At 41.1% G+C, this 17,368-nt stretch overlaps 1 protein-coding gene across 1 annotated transcript in view; it reads left to right on the top strand.

The window, feature by feature from the left end:
- The window catches only part of LOC150082407 (putative ATP-dependent RNA helicase DDX17), a 151,212-nt gene extending 150,700 nt beyond the window's left edge, over positions 1–512 (top strand). Inside the window, exon 14 of the mRNA XM_090379269.1 lies at positions 4–512. Within this exon, the coding sequence (XP_090235395.1) occupies positions 4–371 (368 nt within the window). The 3' untranslated portion in view covers positions 372–512. The remainder of the gene's footprint in view (positions 1–3) is intronic.
- Positions 513–17,368: the final 16,856 nt, after the last annotated feature.

Raw genomic sequence — 17,368 nt, 5'->3', positions numbered from 1 at the left:
TAGGTTTTAACAGGTGGAGAAATGGCAATCAAGGAAAGCGTAGAGATTTTGGTGGGAAGAGAGGTGGATCTCAAGGCACTTTTAATTCAAGGAATGGAAGTAACTATCCATACAAAAAATTTGCAGCTACAAATGGAAACATTCCTGCTAATGGATTTATGAATAACAATCAGTATGGAAATATTAAAAAATATGAGAATGGGTTTCAAGGTAATAATGCACAGAGCTGGAACCTAAATAAGAATGTGCAATATAACTACACTCCACAAAATTCATCCGGTGCTTACAACACTCCAGCGTCATTAAACAGCTTTACTGGTGCACAAAAACCATATGTTCCCCCAAGTAATCATACATACTTTCAATCTTAGTTTCAACTTAGTATCATATTTTAAATTGGTAGTATAATTAATGTTCACCGAAACTGTGATACATTATTTATTTGTAACTGTGCATAAATGTATTGACTATTGTTTAATAAAATGTTGCCCTTCAGTTTGAGCATGCCTTCATTGCTGGTTCATTTGATTATTTATAGTTATATACATGCAAATTTGCTTCACAGAAAACTGTAGAGATGCAGAAAATTCACAATATCTCACTTCTTGATTCAGAAAGTCGGTCGGGAAATCACTTCATATCTCTGCACTTGCTACAGAGTTGATGTATATATGCATAGCAGGCAATACTGTTTACTGTACTACTATAATTGCCATCCTCTCCACACCTGATGGAAAAGACCAGAGTTCAAATCCGACGCATTGAGCACTTTTTATGGGGCTTTTTCACGATGTCACTAAGTTAGTTGGTCTCAGGTGAGTATAGCATGGTCCCTTCTCTCTCTCTCTCTCTCTCTCTCTCTCTCTCTCTCTCTCTCTCTCTCTCTCTCTCTCCCTCCCTCCCCCCCCCTCCTAGAAAATCAACTAGAACACAATTTACAAACATTATATATCATAAGTCACAATAAGTCCTTAGTTGCTGATGTGCTTGCATTATGCTTAAGTGTAGCAGTGTACACAACAGTTTGGTCCAGGGCTGTTGAAAAATGCCCATTATGTGCCACAGTTGTAACATCTATACCACTTCCCAAATTTTAAGATGATTTTAGTTATACATCTACACAGTTCTGCTACACTGTTTTTATGACAAGATATAAGACTCAGCCATAAGTCAGTGGTTAACCAGTCTTAACAATAGATGTTTTTCAGACTGCCTCAGTATTTTGTCATTAATCACTGCCATGCATATTTCTCAGTTATCACCATCTCATTACCAAAGTGCAACTGATGGCTGAAGGGGACATTCAAGAATAAGTTACTGTTTAAGAAAATCGATTTTATTCCTGAATTTGCTGTAACTCTTCTGTCTGATCATTTCCACACATGCACAACAGAATGACCGACAATGTGACATGAGTGAGGAATTTATTTGTTTCACAGAATGTGGCTGTTAGTCACGTGTTTTTTTTTTTCTCTCTCCTCTTCCCCAGAAACTTCTTTTGTCCAACAGCAAAGCAAATAGACCACAGAACACAGTTTATAGACAAATGATATATGGTGCGATAGGGCCGAAGAAAGTTTGAATGAGCATGGCCCACAGATTGGATTTGCCTAACAGTTTTTGGCATGAGTGTTACAAACTCATATATTGTTGACAATGTTTTGATGAAGCTGTATTTAAATCAGTGTTCTTTAACGTTGATTGAAATGCACCTGGCTTTGATGGTCTTGGCTGGAATTTGGAGTGGTGTTCTCAGTGTTTTTTTTTTTTTTTTAAGTAACTTACAGTAGAAAGTTAGTGAAACTGTCAAAAGAAAATATTTTCATTGATGCAGTCCAAAATCAATTTTCAGCCTTACTATTTAAAATTTAGCCCAATCCAACTTTATTAGGTGAGGATGCAATGAGCCCATCATGTGGAGACAGGCAGAATTACAGATGAACAGAGGTCGCCACAAATAGCTTTCGTGAGACAAAAACTATTGGCTGCTACTTCAGAGAATTGGGCAAGAAGCAGGTTTTCTACTCTGAATGTTCAAGACTGGATTGATTAATTGTTTAATAATTAGCATATGCTGTCAGCTTCAGTGTAGGAAATCCAATTAACATTCCACACTTATCAAATTTATGGGAAAAAACAAGGTTTAGATGAAGTAGGAGATTTTAGGGTGGAATAAAGGATTTCATCCCAAGAAGAATAATTTCACCAAAACATTGTAAGTAAACATCAGGATTGGAAGATTACAGTAATTAATCAAGACCATATGTGTAATGCCAAATGACACATATGGCACCACTGGCAATTTTACAGAGTTAAGTATCAAGGTGTATTTGAAGAGTTGTTGGAGAGGAAAAGATGAATAGTGTTGAGTATGTGGTTAGCATCGTCTTGTATTCCAATAAGTAAATGCATAAAAGTCAGTATTAATTGAAAAAGCTTCAACATATCAACCAGCTGCAGTTATGAACATAAAAATCACCAAGAAAAATACCTCCCTGTTAGGAAAGTTAGATTGGAGAATTTTAAAGAAAGTAAGTCCTTGATGATTTGTACAGTGGGGAGAATATTTGAGACAATAGATGAATTTCATGGCATGTTAGAAAGCTTAAAGATCACAGAATAAAAAAGATTCCAGATTAGTAAGTCTGACAAGGAATATCAGCACATATACTGAAGTACCTTTCAAGGTAAAGAAATATAATTAATTCATTTAGAGCAACCCCAAAAGAGTGGTAATTGCAGCACTTAAATGCTTTTCTGTCAGAAAAAGTAAGTTGGGTAGATGATAGATGGAAATGGACATTATTAAGGATTTAACCGAGACTGCATATGTGAAATGAAGTGTTTGCAACATTTTTGCATGTAGGTGACATTGGTTTGACAATTTCGGATGCATTTTGTGGTTAAGGTAAAAACGGACCAGAAACATGAATTAATGAAGTTTGATGTTGCATGCATATTTTTTTGAATATACTCAGCTCCATATTACACCTCAAAGGTGCTCCTATATACACTACTTGGACTCTCGTCACTAGTTGACAGAGTAGAGGCAGTGAGTATGCACTAGCTGATCTGAATGCTTCCTGGAGGGTTACCAATTCTTCCAGTGGACTACTAGCGGCTGCCTTACAGAAATATTAAAGCTGTGCTCAAAACATAGGATTATTGAATCTTCCCATAATTCCAGTCATATTCTCAGATTTTCAGTGCAGTCTCCCCATCATAAAAAGACTAAATTTACTGACTAAATATACTGCTTTATAGTGCACTTCTATAGTAATACATAGGTTTGTCTATTTCCTTTTCTCTTATTAATTTATTTTTGGCTGGTGTCGAGCCAAAATATTGACCAGCAAGTCATTATGCAAATCGAAGCAACTGCGGGTGAATTATGGAATGGATCGGGGCACTATAAAAAAAACACCTGATACTGATCTCCGTTGATCAATGTTGCTCTTGTTCTTCATATGGGAAAGGCAGCAGACAAGCAAGGTTGACAATGGCCAGATGACTGGGTCAGAGCATATCCAAAACAGAACAGCTGGTGGGATGCCCATGGACAGCCATGATTAGTGCCTACAGAAAGTGGTCCTTGGAGGGAAAACCAACAAACTCCCGGCAAGGTGTTGGACAACCACGGCTCATCGTTGTTCAAGGTCAGAGCAAAGGCTCTCCTGAATGGTATGTGGCAACAGAAGGGCGACCCGCAACTCGCCAGTAATTCGAATGCTTGTGACAGGAGTAGTGTGTCACAACACACAGTACATTGAACCTTGCTAAAAATGGGGCTACATAGCCGCAGGCTGCTCTGAGTGCCCATGCTAACCATGGTTCACTGGCGACTGCCTATGATGGGGTGGGCACGTGAGCATCGAAACTGGACCCTGAGTGATTGGAAGGTCATCTGGTCTGATGAATCACATTTCCTGTAGCACCATGTGGAAGGCTGGGGAAGTGCTGCACTGGGACGAAAACAAGCCAGTGGTGGCGGTGTTATGCTTTGTGTGTGTGGGGGGGGGGATGTTCTGCATGGATACTCTGGGTCCAGTCATACAGGCACTCTGACATCTACCACGTACTGTCGTATCAGGCACTCTGACATCTACCACGTACCTAAACATTGCTGACCAGGTACACCCTTTTATGGCTGGCAACGGTCTTCCCCTGTGGCGATGCAGTCTTTCAGCAGGATAATGTGCCGGGCCACACTGCCCCATTTGTCCGAGACTGGTTTGTGGAACATGAAGACTTCGTTATTGCCCTGGCCTTCAAATTCCCTAAAAATCAGTCCCATTGAGCATCTCTGGTTTTTGTTGGAACAGCAACTCCGATCTGCAGCATCTCAACTACAGACCTCACAGGAGTTAGATCTGCTGGTTACATGTTGGTACTAGATACCATGAGATTTCTAAAGACATTTAGAAATCTTGTAGCTTCCATGCCCTGCTGGGTACAAGCTGTTTGTATATCGACACATCTTGTAACTGTAACTGTAAAAGGTCAATATTTTTTTAATATAAAAATAAATTATTTTTATATTTATAAAATTTTTAATATAAATTTAATATAATTTAATATAAATATAAATTTTTATATTTATAAAAATGAATTAAGTGGGAAAATGTGATTATAAAAATACTGTATTCTTTATCAAAACGTATGCTGGAAAAAAATAAAATATATTGAATTGAAATTGGGAATTAAGAAACCAAACCTAGTACAGAGGAAAACTTAACTGGCAATTTCTTATCCAGGTTCCACTGTATTTGCTAATTTAGGAACACCACAGGACTACTATGAAGAGTGTCTTAAGAGTTCACTTTTCCTCAGGACTCGTATCTTATTGGTGTTTATTTTTTGCTGGCTTTTTGTCTTTCCAAACTTTGCCCTAACTAATTTCTAATTTGCCATTGCTTCTTTACAATCGGGACAACAACTTCAGCTGGAAAACGGAAGAGTTGAGGCAACTTGCCATCTGTAGGTAGCCATTATTGTGCAGTGATATAGGCTTTTTCCAGGAACTTAATGTGGTGTACATATTATATAATTCTATTTTAGTACAGTTTTTGCAAGGCAATTGTGACCTTCCCATTGGTGGATTTTACTTGCCTCTTGGATCATTAATTTTATTATAACATTACTGATTCCGTCTAAATTACTGACTCTGTCTTGGTAACCACAAATATTTACTATTTTATTAATGTGTATGATATTGAAAAGTTATCTATTATCTTCTAAGCACTTCTTTCTATACCAACGACTTCAGAAGATCAAGAAGACTTATTAATGGTTTTAGCCACATGAGTTACTAGGCCTTATTACTCTTATTTGATGTCTAAATCGACTGTTTTCTGGTCAATTTACTGTTTGCTGGATGAAAACACCATGCAATCTACACGTGACATTGACAAACTTGGGTGGCATTGTGAAAAAAAAACCCATAGAAATTCCTTGAGTCTTTGGTGATATTTGAATTGGCTCTTTTTCATCTGGTGCGGGGAGAATGATTATTCGAACTGTGCTGTCCACGACGACTCGCCAGCTAGAACATCTTCAACAATTTGAAGCTTTTGAGTTATAATTCCTCATACAGCATGTGTGTTACTGTCCTTATCATATTTAATTCTTCCAGGTTCTCATCATTTCTAGGAATGAAGCTTGCTTTCTCTTAAAGAGTATTATCAGAGACTCTTCCAAGAATTTGCTCATATGTACAAGGAAAGGGTACTAGGAAAGTTTTGCAATACAGCTTTGTTTATTTAATTTTTTCAAAGTAATTTCCTCTACATTCAATACACCTCCATCCTCCGAAACCAATCTTTAAACCAGTTCTGCCAAGTTTCACTACGGAGTAAAGCATGCTCGTCCCAAACCCGTAGAAGGTCCTCATCACTGGAAAACCGCCTCCCTTTTAGCTTCATTTTCACATGCGGGTACAGTGCAAAGTCGCAGGGAGCAAGGTCTGAACTGTAGGGAGGGTGCTCGAGAAGTTTCAGTCCTATCGTGGTCAAATATTCGGTGCAGGCTTTGGCGCGGTGAGCTGAAGCATTATCGTGATGGAGGTACCAGGTGTCCATTCTTGACTTTGGCCGCAGGTTCTTGATGGATCCAATGACTAGGATGACTACGCAGGCATTGTTCAGTATACCACTTAGCTGTGACTGTCTTCTGCGTGTCCAAAATGACACGTTCCACAATTCCACTCGATTTGAAAAATACAGCTATCATTTTCTTCTTTACAGATCAGGGTTTTCTGACAATTACGGGTGTGTCGTCATCATCAAAGATCCAAACTTTGTTTTTAGCCTTGGTCGGCAGATCGTAATAGTACAGCCAAGTCTCGTCACCTGTCACGATGTTGTTCACATACCGAGATTGTCCCTTATCAAACTTTTTTAACATCTCCCGGCACCAAGTCACATCGTGTCATCTGCTCTTCGGTCAGTTGATGCGGCACCCAGAGAGAACAAAGTTTCTTCGCGTGCAAATGATCTTGCAGAATCGAACGAATTGCTGGTGCATTTAGGCCCAAAGTATCCTCTTTGTTGGTAGGTCACTCGCCTGTTTTCGTCAAGCATTTTCCTCACAGCAGTAACGTTTTCCTCCATAACTGACATTCGTGGCCTTCCCGGCCTCTCAGAATCCTCCAGAGTGAAATTTCCCCTTTGGAATTCTCTATACCACCTGAATATCGTTGTACGATGTGGACAATCATCATCTAGTGCAAGAGTCATTTCTTCTAAGCACTGGTCTATGGTTAAACAACGCACGAAATTATACCGCAAAACTGTCCTTATCTCATTTCACGACCACGATGCCATCGCAAGCACTTTACACTCACGCTACTAATGAATAACAGCCCATCGACTTGGCGTGGCGGCTACTATGCACGTATGAACATGTCTCAACAAGCAGCTTCCTGTGATTCATTGTTGCGTCATATTGCAAAACTTTCCTAGTACCCTTTACGCTGCAGGAGCTTGGGCACCAAGCCTGAGCAGAGGTCAAGTCTGCAAAACACTTCTAGCCCAACGCTTCTTCCTCCTGGCCACCTCCAGGGCTTGCCGGACTATCTCCACCGCAGCTCTGTGTCATCTGTGGGAAACGTCCAGTAATATACGATGTGATTGACACCTTCCTGCAATACCAAAGAAAACAGCCCATTCCCAAGAGCATAGCACAATACAGCATTGATGCTGCCCTACCAACTAAAGATAACATCCGGCTTAGACAATTGTACTTAGCTGACTGGCAGAGGGACTGGACCGATTCCCCCTTGGCAGAATAACATCTACATATTTCCCAGAAGTTATAGAAATCAATAAAACTTGCAAGCCCTGGATCAACCCGAGACTCTATACAACGTTTCTACTAACAGGACATGGCAGCATAAATGCCAAGCTCTTCTCTTTCAACCTGGTTGAATCCCCGAATTGTGCTTGCGGGGAGCTTGAGACGGTGTCCCACATCATCTTTGACTGCAATTACTATGTGGACCTTAGGACACAACTCCAAATTGTAACAAACGTTTACAACCCCAATGACCTGCCAATGCTACTCGACAGCCCTGAGTCCTTCTCAGTGCTGGCCACCTTCGCGGAAAAGGTATTCTCCCGTAGAAAGAGAATACAAGCCACAGGAAACTAGGAACACAAGAATGAACACTATTACAGACTGTATTGAAACCAATGTAAATCAACAAACTGAGTATTGAACTGAGTGCGCTTCAACTCCAGGTCAGGATTGGGCCCTGCGGGAATTGGGCGCACCCCAAACCTTGTTACTTCAGTAATTCCACCTCAAAAATTTAAGGGTGTGTCCGATTCCAGGACAGGATTGGGCCCTGCGGGAACCGGGCACACTCCAAATGATGTAGAGCCAACGTTAGACTTAAAATTTTATAGGTGTGTCCCGTGATCTAGGTCAGGATTGGGCCCTGCAGATCCGGGCGCACAACTATACAGATTGATCTATTGAAGCTGAGTTAATACAAAATGAGTTTATTGAGATAACTGTAGTGTTCACAAAGATAGTAGAACCTGGCTGCCTCCTCGCGGCTAGGGATGGGAGCGGGGGGTTGAGGCTCTACTTGCCTTCGTCTTCCTGCTTCCAAAACTTAAATTAGCGATAAAATTAATTCTTCTCTGTTGCGCTCATGTTACCCTATACTTAAAGTAATGCTAAACTTAAACTCCTCGCACGTGCGGGTGTAAATAGTTATCCCAAAGCAAAACGCGGCTAAACTAAAATAAAACTCCAAAATATAGTCACTGATGTCTTATCAAAATTCAAGTCGTTCTCTTTAGATGAATCATTACAATTCTGCTGGCAATAACTACCGCTTAATAAACGGCAGACGTAGGGGAAACCTGGAAACTGCCAGTAACCTACATAAATACTTTGCAGTACCCTTTGTACACTAAAGCCTCACTAATCCGGATCGAGATATGAAAGATTGTTCACAGTTGAGTACTTTGCAAAAACATGAGATTTAGGAAACCAAATGAGTAACTGGCTGTGTAGAGAGAGAGAGAGAGAGAGAGAGACGTAACATACATTGTCTTGTGTGTTGTTCAGTATCAATTAGTCAGATGGGTGGTATTGCTTCTTTACACATGTGTACATAAGTTACCATTTCGTATAATTATGGGTTCTAAACAATTGAAAACTGGAATAAAAAAACACTTTACTTTGTTACTGCCACACTGCTACAATTTGTGCAGCAGTCTTCCATGTGTAACAGTATCAAAAGCCTTTCTCAGAGCCAAATGTATAATATCGAAGTTATTCCCTGCATCCAGTTCTTTTGTGACTGCATCATAGCATCCAATCAGTTTGGTCAGGCAAGACTTGACCTTATCAAAACCATGCTGTGGCCGAGCTATAACTGAAGTCTTGTCTAGATGATCCTGCAGTGCTTCTTTAACTAGTGCCTCCGTTAATTTTCCTGGAACAGAAGTTAAACTTACAGGGTCTATAATAACTTGTATCAGCCTTTGATCCTCCTTTGTGAATTGGGGTAACATCTCCAGTCTATGTGTACCTCCCCTGAGTCCAAGAAAGCTCCCATAATTATGGCAAAGGGTTTGCTTCCTTTTTGCCTCCTTTAATATAACTGGATAGATCCCATCCACCCTAGGTGCTTTTTTTATGTTTATCCTCAACAATCTCTCCTCCACCTTTACTCAGTTATTACAAGATTATCTAGCTTACTGCCACAGTTGAATACACCTCTGGCATTCCCCTCGCTGAATAACTCACGTGTGAATGTCGATGTAAAATATTCATTTAGTTTGTTAGCTAGCTACCGGAGCAGGATCATCAACAGTTGAACCACCGATATCAGGTGGACCAATCTGATTCATCCCCTTCCTTCTAGAGTTCACATAAGTAAAGAACTCTTTGCTGTTTTTCTTTGCATCCTTTGCCGAAGATTTCTTATCTGCCTAACCCCCTATGTAACTTCGTTACAGATCAGTTTCTATCTATCATAGTCTTCTGTGTCACGTGTTAATTTATACAGGGTGATTCACTACCAGTGCAACAAACTCGCAGGATTATAGTCATCAGAGTCATTAGGCCTATAGCACACTCCTACTCTCAATTTTGATCTCCCAATGCTTATGTCATACCAAACTGACTCAACATTGCCCTGTCCAGCGATGTCGACTGGCTTCATTTCCTTGGATTTTGTTTCTTAACAAATAGCATAACCTCTCCTCCCTTCCTATCCTTCCTGTACACATTGTACTCGCCAAATTCCAGTTCTGCATTCCTCATTTCTGTGTGACACCACTTCTCTGATATCCGAACAATATCTGCCTTTGATGTTTTAAGCAATACCTCAAATTCATCAAATTTATTTGCCAAACTCCTTGTATTGGTGTACACGCAAGTATACATGCACCTGTTCCTATTCTTTGCTACCCTAACACAACCGATGTGTTTACTTGTAGCACAATGACTCCCAGCAGTCTATGAAATATCCTGCATCTTGTTTTCCAGGCTGCTGGTCATTCCAATAGAAGCAGTGCAAGAATCACTTTCACTTCTGCCTGTGGCTACATTTAATCTCTTAGTCTTTGTCTCCCCGGAAACTAGCAGTTTTCGGACACACCTAACACTGCTTCGAGAGCATCAGCAAATATTCTTGCATCCTTTCGATTTAAGTGTTCCCATTCCTGTAGAAGCAGCCTCTCCTCTTTACAAATACAGACCAGGCTGAAAAAAATTGCACCCCTTCAGCCTTGCACAATCTTTCCAGGGCCGAATCGATCGACAAGGCTCTCATCATATACTCCATCCTATCGTGTCTGGGCAGAATTGCAGACACTTTCAAATTCAACCCTAATTCACGGCTTTTTTCAACAGTGACCTGTACCTGTTAAGTATTTTCGCCAGTCTCCTAATATCATTAATACCATACTCTTAATATCATTAGTGCCAACGTGTACAACTATATCACCTTTTGTGCCCTTAAAAGATGATATTCGCCTTATGTTATCAACCTTTGTCCCTGGCAGACATACCCTGGTCCTGTTTCACCTATCCTTTTTAAAATGCATGTTCTCCGTTTTCCTGACAATAGAGTCACCAACAACTAGTTCCTGTGGGACAAGCGCATTCTGCCTTCGCGATTGCAGCTGTGTTTCGTGATGACCAAGTGCAAGCACTGGCGTTGATGTGGGCAGCTGAGAGATTGATGGGCCCCTCAATTTAGATCGTTCAACGGCATCTACTCTGTCCTTCAAGCTCTCATATAGGCCTATAACAACGCTGAGTTGTCAGCTGATTTCGTTACACTGCTTGCATCGCGCACACACAAAGACATCCCCCATAGCAATATCATGTCGCGTACCCGATTGCTCCAAAAACAATAAGCAAGCAGTGCATTTTAAAAGGCCGTGATTCAGATGGCAACTGTCTATCCCCTCAGTTCTCCTGTGAGCCACACACTCCCATTAGCTTGTGCCTTTCGCTCAAGGAGATCATTGTTAACCCAACAATTGAGGAAGAAGCGACTTTCTCGTGCTAAAACTCATATTTCATAGACAAAAGAGCAAAGGGACACCATCTTTTCTGACGAATCGAAATTCAAATTGCATGGCTCATTTGGGAAGCGATAGGTCAGAAGATGAAAATCGGAGACATACCATTCTGACTGCGAAGTTCTCCGCTGGTCAGATGGTCTCGGGATGCATAACAAGCAAAGGAATGGTGCGAATTAAACGGTGAATGCAGAAACCTGCACTACTATCTTGGAGGTATGCTTGAAACTTGGTATTAGGGATCACCCAGTGCAGGACCAAGGCATTTTTGTGCGCCGGACTGAAAGATTTTTCGTCCCTCCCTTTTACTAAGGATATATATATTTTATGTTGTGAAAAATTTTGGTGCCCCGGGAAGGGCCCTGCTTGCCTGTACCTTAATCTGGCACTGAGTCTGCGCGGGTAGCACAGAGGTAACGTCATAGTCCTCCCCACACCGAGTGGAAAAGGCCCGGATTTGAATCCCGTCGATGACGCGAGAAACTTTAATGGGCTTTTTTCACTCCGTGGCTGAGTTAGTCCGTCTCAGGCGTAGATAGCAAGATTTTTTGCCCAGAAACTGGAGTTTTTCGTCCCGCAAACAGACAAATCGACCATAGAACACACGCAATTAACAGACATCAGCATTAACAGACAGACAGACACACTGAGGATGAATTTAATTATTCGGGTGGCCTAAATATAATAGTTTTTAATCCGGCACTGGGATCACTACACAAGACGTCCGAAACTGCATTTTTCAACAGGACTCAGCAATATTATTTTAACTTCTCATTTCACTTTGTACACGTAAATGCATTAAAATGTATGTGTGGTTATCTTGATTGCCATTTGCATGAGTTCTCATATTTCCATTAATTACGCATTTTACCCATTGGGAAGATATTTACGACAATTAGGTATATCAGGTGGAGTCTTTTTATTGAATTTCATTCACTGAGATATACATCCCATCTAACAAATGCATTAAGAACATTTCTGCAACCCACAATGCAGCTCAAAACACATTATTATCAAAATTCACAAGTGGTGCAGTTTGTTTGTTTGTCCGCCACTGTACCTCATGGATCGGAGAGAAACTGGGGAGCAGCTTTCCCGGTGATCACTGCTTACCAGTATCGAGTGGCGAGAAAAAACTAAACAACAATCACCGCACAAACAGTATTTATACTCATGTCATCCCTTTTTACAGAATTATGTATCATATTATATCACTACAAGGAAGTTGAGGAGAATTTCGCGTATACTGGGGCTCAGAAACTATATTTGTAATTCTGCTTTGAGCATGAATACTATAACCACTGCAGTCAGTGGTTATATGCAGTCACTATTTTTTTTATACCTTGCGTAGAATACCCAATTTAGGATTTAATTAAGAGAGTAGATTCGCATGGCAGGTAATATTATCCGATTGAAAGCAATGAATTTGGACTGGTTTTCAGTCAGGAGAAAAGTGAAGTAATGGTTCTAAAGTGGAGTTGCCAGCCTGACGGATACATTACTATTAGCATTAGCATTAGTAGAGGCATTTGATGCAAGAAAGCAAGCTTATGCAGCATCAGCCAAAAAAAAAAAAAAAAAAAACCCACTTCCACTTCACCCCTCTGTTCGTTCAAAATACCTGTCCAGCTGTGCCTTAAACTTATTTAGGCTATCAACCTCCACCACAAGGGATGGAAGTCTGTTCCATCAACCAACCACCCGCTGGCTAAAGGCAAATTTCCGCACGTCTATCCTACATCTGTCTTTCCTCAATTTGAATTTATGCCCTCTCAGGTGATTTTTCTGAGCTAGAGGAAGAATCCCATCAGCATTGAGCATGCTTAAACCATTCAAGGCTTTATACACCTCTATCAGATCACCTCGCTGGTGCCTAGTCTCCAGACACTGTAATTTGCAAAACTTAAGCCTTTCTTCGTAAGAGCACCCCTTTGTTCCATTCACTAATCTTGTTGCCCTTCTCTGTACTCGTTCCAGCAGCTCTACATCCTTCTTGAAATGAGGCCTCCAGACCTGTATACAGTACTCTAGGTGTGGCCTGACCATCGCCTTATACAATGGAATAATCACCTCCTTATCCCTGCTGGAAAAATTCCTGTATATCATTGACAATACTCCATGAGCTACTCTTGCAGCCCGTCTGCACTGCTCAGAGAACTTCATATCTGCCTGCACAACCACCCCCAAGTCCCTTTCATTCTCTACCACTGTCAGTGTAGTACCACAGAGTTGATACGTTGCTCTGGGGTTGCTGTTTCCCATGTGTAGTACTTTACATTTGTCAATGTTAAACTTCATTTGCCACCTCTCAGCCCATCTGCTCAACCTTTCCAGATCCTGTTGCAGCAGCATAGTGTCAGTAGTGTCCTTGACAACCCTACCAACCTTTGTATCGTCTGGAAACTTGGACATTAAGCCCGATATACCATCATCAATATCATTTATAAATACAGAAAACAATAATGGACCCAACACTGAGCCCTGAGGGACTGAACTAATAACATCAGTCCACGATGAGCAGTGTCCATTGATTACCACTCTCTGTCTTCTCCCCCTCAACCACCCCTTTATCCATAGCAGCAATTTGCCTCCAATGTCACACTGCTCCAATTTGTGTAGCAGTCTTCCATGTGCAACAGTATCAAAAGCCTTTCTAAGATCCAAGTATATAATATCAAAGTTATTCCCTGCATCCAGTTCTTTTGTGACTGCATCATAGTATCCAATCAAGTTGGTCAGGCAAGACTTCCCCTTAACAAAACCATGCTGTGTCTGAGCTATAACTGAAGTCTTGTCTAAATGATCCTCCAGTGCTTCTTTAACCAGTGCCTCCATTAATTTTCCTGGAACAGAAGTTAAGCTCACAGGCTATAATTACTTGTGTCAGCCTTTGATCCTCCTTTGTGAATTGGGGTCACATTTGCACATTTCCCGTCTATGGGTACCTCCCCTGAGTCCAAGGAAGCTCTCATAATTATGGCTAAGGGTTTGCTTACTTCCTTTGCTGCCTCCTTTAATATAACTGGATAGATCCCATCCACCCCGGGTGCCTTTCTTGTGTTTATCTTCAACAGTTTCTCCTCCACTTTACTCCCAGTTATTTCAAGATTCTGTAGCTTACTGCTAGAGTTGAATACACCTCTGGCATTCCCCTCGCTGAAGAACTCCTCATGTGTGAATGTCGATGCAAAATATTCATTTAGTTTGTTAGCTACCTGAGCAGGATCATCAACACTTGACCCATCAATATCAAGTGGACCAATCTGATTCATCCCCTTCCTGCTAGAGTTTACATAAGTAAAGAACTCTTTGCTGTTTTTCTTTGCATCCCTTGCCAAGGATTTCTCGTAATCTGCCTTCGCCTGCCTAACCTCCTTTGTAACTTGGTTGCATATCAACTTGTATCTATCATAGGCTTCTGTGTCATGTGTTAATTTGTATGTATCCCATGCATTTTTCTTCTCTGCCATATGCCTCATTAGTTCATCTGACATCCATTTTGGCCTAAACCTTAAACAATATTTCTTAGTTTGTGTGTAAAGCCTAGTAGCTTCCAAGATAAGTTCTTTGAATGCTTCCCATTTTGAATTTGCTGTTGGTAACATCATCAGTTGGTCCCACTGTATAGAATTTAAATACTGTCTCAGTCCATCGTAGTCGCCTTTACGGAAGCAATAACCCTTCCCTTTACCCCTAATGGTAGTTACCTCTTTGAGTAAATCCCACTTCAGCACACTGTGATCACTGCCACCTAGTGGTTCATTTATCTGCAGATTCTTAATGCATGAAGAATCACTGCTGATAATCAAATCAAGAGTATTACTCCCTCTAGTTGCCTCCCGAACATGCTGATGTAGAAAACAATCATCCAATAAATCCACAAAAGTCCTGCTAGTGTGTGAGTAACCAGCCCCCAAATTCCAGTCAATATCTGGGAAATTAAAATCTCCCATTATAAGACACTCTGATTTACTGGCCCACTCTATTTCCCTGTACAGTTCCTTATTATACTCATCAGAGTCATTAGGCCTATAGCACACTCCTACTCTCAATATTTATCTCCCAATGTTTATGTCGCACCAAACTGACTCCACACTGCACTGTCCAGCGATGTCGACTGGCTTCACTTCCTTGGTTTTTATGTGTTTCTTAACTAATAGCATAACCCCTCCTCCCTTCCTATCCTGTCTATCCTTTCTGTAGACGTTGTACTCCTCAAATTGCAGTTCTGCATCCCTTATATCTGTGTGACACCAAGTCTCTGATATCCCAATAATATCTGCCTTCGATGTTTTGAGCAATACCTCAAATTCATCAAATTTATTTACTAAACTCCTAGCATTGGTGTACACGCAAGTATACCTGCACCTGTTTCTATTCTTAGCTACCCTAACACAACCCATGTGTTTACTTGTACCGCAATGGCTCCCAGCAGTCTCTGAAATACCATGCATCTTGTTTTTCAGGCTTCTGCTCATTCTAATAGAAGCAGTGCAAGAATCTCTTTCACCTCTGCCAGTGGCTACTGTCAATCTATTGGTCTTTGTCTCCCCCCAAGCTAGCAGTTTTCCGACCCACCTAACACTGCCTCGATAGCATCAGCAAATATTCTTGCACCCTTTCTATTTAAGTGTATCCCATCCCTGTAGAAGCAATCTCTCCTGTTAACAAGTACAGTCCAGGCTGAAAAAAATTCTACCCCTTGAGCCTTGCACAATCTTTCCAGGGCCGAATTGAACGACAAGGCTCTCATCATATACTCCCTCCTATCGTGTCTGGGCAGAATTGCAGACACTTTCAAATTCAACCCTAATTCTCGGCTTTTGTTCAACAGTGACCTGTACTTGTTAAGTAATTCTGCCGGTCTCCTACTCTTAATATTATTAGTGCCAACGTGTACAACTATATCACCTTTTGTGCCCTTAAAAGATGATATTCGCTCTACAACGTCATCAACCTTTGCCCCTGGCAGACATACCCTGGTCCTGTTCCACCTATCTTTTTTACAAAGCATGTTCCCCGTTTCCCTGACAATAGAGTCACCAACAACTACTAGTTCCTTCGGGACCAGCGCATTCTTCCTTAGGGGTTGCCTCTGTGTCACGCGATGCCCAAGTGCAAGCTCTGGCGTTGATGTGGGCAGCTGAGAGCTTGATGGGCCCCTCAATTTAGTTTCTTCGAGGGCATCCATCCTGTCCTTCAAGCTCTCATATAGGCCCACAAGAACGCCGAGTTGTTGCCTGATATCGATACACTCCTTGCATCGCGCACACACAAAGACATCCCCCTTGGCAGTATCATGTCCCGTACCCGATTGCTCTGCAAACATCAAGCAAACAGTGCATTTTATAAGGCTGTGAGTCACAGGACAACTGCCCCCCTCAGTTCTGCTCTGAGCCACAGCGCTTCCATTAGCTTGAGCCTTTTGCTTTGCTGCTCTGGTAGGGAAAGAGTTAAAAATTAACAACTTCAAGTATCTAGGAAGCGCCATTACAAAGACTGGAGTGATAGACGAAGAAATAAGCAGAAGGATACAAGCGGGCGTGAATATCTATAGGCAGTCGAGATCTGATCTGGAACAGGAACATACCACTGAAGTTTAAGAAGGCTGTATACCAGACCTAGTACGTATCAATTGTAACACATGCTTTTGAAACTTGGACTATGAGGAAAAAGGATGAAAACCGAATGCAGAGGGCAGAAATAAGATTTGTGTGGAGATAGCCTAAAAGACAAGACGCGAAAAATCAGAAATGATGTGATTATGGAGAGAACTCAGGTTCAAAAACTCTAGAATAGTTTTGAAAGGTCTCGTTTGAAATCGTTTAGACATGTCAAAATGATAAATGATAGGCGCTTGCCAAGGAAAATTTTTGATTTACAATTAAGGGACAAAAGAACAAGGGGTAGACCAAGAATGAGGTTATAGGGCATGATAAAGACTGATGTCAATATGAGAGGAGGAAATTTGAGTGAAATCAACGACGGAGAGAAGAACATGGAAGAACATATAACGAGGTATGAAACAAGCATGGTGGCGATGTTTCATACATCGACCCGTGGAACAGCGGAACGATGACAATTGATAAAAGCAATGTTAGTACCTTTAGGTTAAGTATGTGCACTATCTACAACCTAAAGATCTCCCCAGAGAAAACCAATTCGATCCTACTAAAAGGCACCCTTGATTTGAGAAGACCACCCCAAATCAAGGTCAATGGTGTTACAGTAAAACTAAAAACAGAGCTTAAATATCTAGGTTTGATCTTAGACAAAAACCTTTCCTTCACTCCTCATCTAGACCAACTCAGGATTAAGAT

The sequence above is a fragment of the Mastigoproctus giganteus genome, chromosome 8, assembly GCF_048544385.1.
Source record: "Mastigoproctus giganteus isolate SK-2022 chromosome 8, ASM4854438v1, whole genome shotgun sequence".
NCBI classification, from domain to species: Eukaryota; Metazoa; Arthropoda; class Arachnida; order Uropygi; family Thelyphonidae; genus Mastigoproctus; species Mastigoproctus giganteus.
Note: the sequence above shows the minus strand (reverse complement) of the source record. Positions and strands in the feature narration are given on the sequence as shown.